Genomic DNA, 5,908 nt, shown 5'->3' on the forward strand with positions numbered 1-5,908 from the left:
TAATAAGAGCAATTGAGTGTTCCTAAATAGGAGAAAAGAATAACTAGAATGCTACTAAAACCCATATCCAGCTAAAGTGGCTCTATTTGGGAACCAGTTCATCTTGCAAGATGATGGACTAACTGGATTTCACCACTTCTGGGGAAAATACAGTATGCTACACTCTTTTATTTCTTCAGATCCAGAAGCTAAACCATCACGGACTCTGGGCTTCAGGTCAAGCTTACACCAGCGACAACCTTCATCTCAGACATCCTCTGCCTTTCACAGTAAGGGATGCTCATGAGGGTTGGGGTCTCATGCACAAGGGGATAGTAGTTCATCCTAGGGTTCAAGCCACCCAGTATTTCTGGGAATGGTTGCAGTCTGAGGAGATGCTCATTATAAACTTTACAGTTAGCTGGTCCCTGAGTTAAAAGAAAGTATCACTTAAATAAAAATTCAATTAAAAAAAAAAGAAATTGTGCTCTATCGGTGATTCCTATAATGAACTCTTCGGTCTTCCTCATCTTCACCCAGCTTAGGGGAAGACCAGGGATGTTAGATGAGTAATTCTACTTCTGCAGTGCTGTTTACTATTAGAGACATTTTTGTTGGTAGAATGGTCATATATGCCTTACCTGTGCCCAAACACTATTCTGATTGGGAGTAAGAAGCCGTTGTTAGCATCCCAGGTATTATTCTCTGTCTTCCTGTTTGCAGAAGCTGTGGGGGAGGCCTGCAAATCTTAGAGCATGAGAAAACTGGAGAAATTAAAAGAGTAATTAGAATCTTTTCCTCTGTTTGACTATCAGCAAATAGCTCTTGGCTAATAAAATCTGCACCATAAAAAGGGGCTTTGATTTCACTACTAAAGTCATATAGTGAAGTTTTCTTAACCAGACAAAGAACAGTGTGTGTGTGTGTGTGTGTGTGTGTGTGTGTGTGTGTTGGAAATCCTGGGACCAGCTTGGAAGAGGGTCAAGGTGCTTTAGGGAGATGGAAACAGAGATAAAGAGAGCTACTATTCAGTCTCTCTGATCCTATCCACCTCCCTTATGTAGATCTGGTTTCATTTGGAAAGAAAGTGAACATCCATTCTAATATATATAGTTCTTATTTAACATTTTCACAGAAATCTCTAAAGAAGAATGGCCCCAGGGAATCATTCCACAGCAATCCTATTCGTCTTAGTGGGTCTGACCCAGCAGCCAGAACTCCAGTCGCCTCTCCTCTTCCTGTTCCTGGGAATCTACACGGTGACAGTCATGGGCAACCTGGGCTTGATCCTTCTCATCGCAGCCAGCCCCCTGCTTCACACTCCCATGTACTACTTCCTCAGCAGCTTGTCCTTCATCGATCTCTGCTACTCCTCCGTCATTACCCCCAAAATGCTGGTCAACTTTCTGGGGAAGAAGAATGTGGTCCCCTATTCTGAGTGTATGGCGCAGCTCTTTTTCTTCAACGTCTTTGCGGTGGCTGAGTGTTACCTCCTGACTGCCATGGCCTACGACCGCTACGCCGCTATCTGCAGCCCGCTGCGTTACAATGTGATCATGTCCTCTCAGGTCTGTTCATTGCTGGTGCTGGCTGCCTTGACCCTGGGCTTTCTCACTGCTGTGGCTCATACCAGTGCCATGACGCAGCTGTCCTTCTGCAAATCCCACATCATCAACCATTACTTCTGTGATTTCCTTCCGCTCCTCCACCTTTCCTGCTCCAACACACACCTCAATGAGCTTCTGCTTTTTATCATTGGAGGGGTTAACGTCTTGCTGCCGATCCTCACTCTCTTCGTGTCCTATGCCTTCATCTTCCGCAGCATCCTTCGCATCCAGTCCTCAGAGGGTCGGTCCAAAGCTTTTAGGACTTGCAGCTCTCACCTCCTGGCTGTGGGCATCTTCTTTGGGTCCATCACGTTCATGTATTTCAAGCCCCCTTCCAACTCCCTAGAACAGGAGAAGGTTTCCTCAGTGTTTTACACCACGGTGATCCCCATGCTGAACCCTTTAATATACAGTTTGAGGAACAAGGACGTGAGGAAAGCAGTGAGGAGGATTTTGGTGAGAAAATGAGTTTTCCTTTGGGAAATTGATAGAATAGAGAAATAAATGGTTCCAATGAAAATATGTTCTTGCTCATTTTTCTTTGTTATTCTATTATAATATACATAATATTTGGTTTTTAAAAATACTTCCTCGGCCCTGGCCGATTTGCTCAGTGGTAGAGCATTGGCCTGGCGTGCAGGAGTCCCGGGTTCGATCCCCGGCCAGGGCACACAGGAGAAGCGCCCATCTGCTTCTCCACCCCTCCCCCTCTCCTTCCTCTCTGTCTCTCTCTTCCCCTCTCGCAGCTGAGGCTCCATTGGAGCAAAGATGGCCCAGGCGCTGGGGATGGCTCTGTGGCCTCTGCCTCAGGCGCTAGAATGGCTCTGGATGCAAACAGAGCGACGCCCCGGATGGGCAGAGCATCGCCCCCTGGTGGGCGTGCCGGGTAGATCCCGGTGGGCGCATGCGGGAGTCTGTCTGACTGCCTCCCCGTTTCCAACTTCAAAAAAATGCAAAAATAAATAAAAATAAATAAAAATAAAAATACTTCCTCATCTCTAATTGATTAAATTTTCTAAAAGAAATGAAAAGGCATTTAGCAAAGCCTTCACTAAAGGTATTAGTATTCTTATTTTTGACACAATTGAGGTTTAGATAGTTTTATTTTTTCTAACCTACTGTGATTAAAAAAAGATGAGAATTCCTATTTCCTAGAGCATTATTATTCTTTCCTTAATATCCTGTGTTTTCTCTTATCAAATAACTGCTATATAGAAAGCACTGGGTTGTCCATTAATATAAATGATAAACAAGATATGTAACTCAATCCAATGTCTCCATTAATCCTCAAGGGAGTCAGTCAAATGCACAATGGTGGAGAAAAGAAATGAAAGAAAAAACAGTTGCAGAACAAGAATGGCAATTCTAGACCAAAATGCTTTTCCTCCTTTTTTTTCTATTCAGCATATTCAAAATCTCTTCCTTTTCATTTCCTTGGTGACATAGATAATGCTCACAAAAAAATTAGGGGGATATTTGATAGCTTCATATTCATTTTGAAATATCCCCTAATTTTTGTGAGCAGTAGATATGTATGGTGCTATATTAAGGTACCTCTGAACAGACATTTTCAGGACTGTGTCATAGTTGGAGTTTCCACTACACGTTGCAACAAAGGTTGTGAAACCTGTCTCACAGGGAAGCTGTAACTCTTAGATTTGTTTCAGTTGGAGTTTGCTCTAAACCAGTTCCTGAAATTGAGGCTGTAGTGGTTTTCTAAACATGTAACATTACAGTGTAAGTACTATCACTTTGTAGATACTCCAGTATCATTTCTTTCTGCTTTTGTTTGTTCTTGTCTTTTTGTGGGGTGTAATGAAACATCCCTCTACTATTTTGCATCCTTCAGCTGTTTATTTCTTCCTCTAAGAAAAGTTCCATGGAATTTTTAAAATTTTATCTTCCATCACAAGTTGCTTCTCTTCACTCATTTTAAGATGTTAAACTAGCAGTGTTTGTTGAAATTAGGTGTCTTTTTCTCTTTACATTAAAAAAAATGTTTTCTTGCTTTTGCCAATATAAATTTTACATTATTTTCTAGAGCTTCTCTTGGAAAATTAATATAATTTGAGAAATATGAAATCAGTAGGTCTGGGTCTGCCAAAATCTTACTGTGGTAGCAACGCTTACCTATATTTAGCTCCGTCCTTCTGATAATCCCACCAAGAATACATCTGACCCATCAGTTTCTTTAGTCAGGTCCTGAGATCGAATCATGACCTTGCCTATCTATTCCTTAATATATATACTTTCTCTTTTCTATACCTTGTTTTCTTTTTTTCATGTATTTTATAGGGTCCCACAATGTCTGTATCTTCTCAAGCTCCCCATTAAATTCTTCCATTCTTTAAGAGGGACATGTGCTGTTTATTTACTCTTTGTCAGCGGCTTAATATTGAAATAAATAGTTTCCTGGATCCAGTCTCCAGGCCTTCAAAGTATTTTCTATCACACAGATTTGTAATCTGTCTTCTTCATTCTCTCTTTTATCCCAGTTTAATTACACTTGCTTTGCTCGACATTGTGTTTTTTTTCATACTGCTCCTGTTATGATTATAAAACTAAAACAACCCTATAACTCATTTGTTTCCTAAGTAAACTTGATTCTTAGACATAGAGTGTTTCAAATTCAGATATTTCAGCTACCTTCTTAGTTTGCAATTTAATTGAGTTTTTCTCTTTCTCCATAAAATTAAATATGGTATATTTATGATACAATCCCCCTCCCCCCAGTTTTATTGGTTTTTTAGTGAAATCTACTTCCCATTTGAGAGAAGCTTCAGATGAGAGGATAAAACTTCAAAGCTAAATCCAGGATCAAATTCAGCCCACTTGGTGCGAACTGACTCTTAAGTCTACACACAAGCTACAAGAATTCAAAGTTAGACTTTCCATAGTTCCATGTCTGGGTCACAAAGGCAGTGTAAAGCAGCATTAAAAAGAGACAAAATTTAAAGCAGTCTATCCACCTGCCATACTAGACTTGAAACTCAATATTTCCTGAAGATATGGCTAAAAAATAGCATGAAAACAACAAATGGTTGTTCTACTCCTATTGTCTAAAAAAAGATTATATGAAAATATTCTCCTTTCTTTATAATCAAATCATTGACCACTTGGGGAAAGCATTGTCTTTATACCAAATTTAGGCTGCAGCTATATTCACTCACATAGTTGTTGAGGATTCCTCAACCTACATTTGCAGAAGACCATAGGAGACACTGATTCATGGAGGCTCACTTAGCTCACAGTTTTCAAGGTACTTAGCCTCTGTTAACGTATTTACCTATGCTTAAGGCCCACCAAAGTCAGTATGGCCTCTGGCAAAATCAATGTGCACCCACATAAAATTATTCACTTGCCTGTATATTGTACCTATAGAGGTTAAAATCCCACATTCTGAAAGGATTAGAGTCATAGTCACATTGGTAAAAGTTATGCATAAACTAAAACTATAAAAACATAATAAAATAAATGTCACTTTATTCCACTGAATTCAAAGTCACTTCTCCCTATCAAAAGCCCAAAACTCTTAGTTTTGCTTTTGCTCCTAAATCAACTTCTTCTGGTAACTTCTCTATAACATTGGTCCAATTCACAAGTGTCAGTTGTTTGAGGACATAAAATACAGAGCCCTTGTTCTGCATCAATATATATAGTAAATACATATTTCAAGTGAAACCTAAAATATCTTTATTATTGGTAAAAGTGATTTTGGGTCAAGTGAACTTAACAACTTAACACCAAGCTCTAGAATTGAGTGAACGTGCTACACTAAGACACAAAATGCTGGCTGCCTGCAGGTCTCTACCAGTAGAAGTAGAAATGCTTGGGAAAGAGTACTGAAATATATTCTTTCTGAAAATATGCTAATTCTCAAAAACTAAGTAAGAAAGAAAAAAAGTTTCTCTTTTGAAACTTACCAATAAAATAAATAACTTTGCCTTCCGAGGAAGACTAAAGGTACTAAGCTGGGGCTGGCGTGTTAGAGTAATAAATAATCCTCCACATGGAAGTAACTATCAAGAATGAGGGAGAGGTGTCTCATTCTCCTTTCCTGTACTCCAAGAATTTGGAAAAATAGAGGGGGGATAGATGGTGATGGAGAGAGACTTGGAGTGGTGAACACACAATGCAATGTACAGGTGATGTATGTGGAATTGTATATCTGAAATCTGTACATTTTTATTAACCATAGGGTGTACAAATTTCCTTACCCTAATAAATTAAATAAAAATGTTTAAAATTTTTTTAATAAAAATAAATTTTAAAAAAATGATTCCAAAAAACATGATTCCAATTAATTTAGAAAAATATTTTTG

General features: G+C 39.1%; 1 protein-coding gene across 1 annotated transcript; it reads left to right on the top strand.

The window, feature by feature from the left end:
• The first annotated feature begins 206 nt into the window (after positions 1-206).
• LOC136323181 (olfactory receptor 8D1-like) lies at positions 207-2,054 on the top strand. The gene is made up of 2 exons (XM_066254999.1): positions 207-269; positions 1,115-2,054. The coding sequence occupies exon 2, from the start codon at positions 1,131-1,133 to the stop codon at positions 2,052-2,054; it is 924 nt and encodes a 307-aa protein (XP_066111096.1). The 5' UTR covers positions 207-269; positions 1,115-1,130.
• The last annotated feature ends 3,854 nt before the right edge of the window (positions 2,055-5,908 follow it).

The sequence above is a fragment of the Saccopteryx bilineata genome, chromosome 2 (genome assembly GCF_036850765.1).
Source record: "Saccopteryx bilineata isolate mSacBil1 chromosome 2, mSacBil1_pri_phased_curated, whole genome shotgun sequence".
Lineage (NCBI taxonomy): Eukaryota > Metazoa > Chordata > Mammalia > Chiroptera > Emballonuridae > Saccopteryx > Saccopteryx bilineata.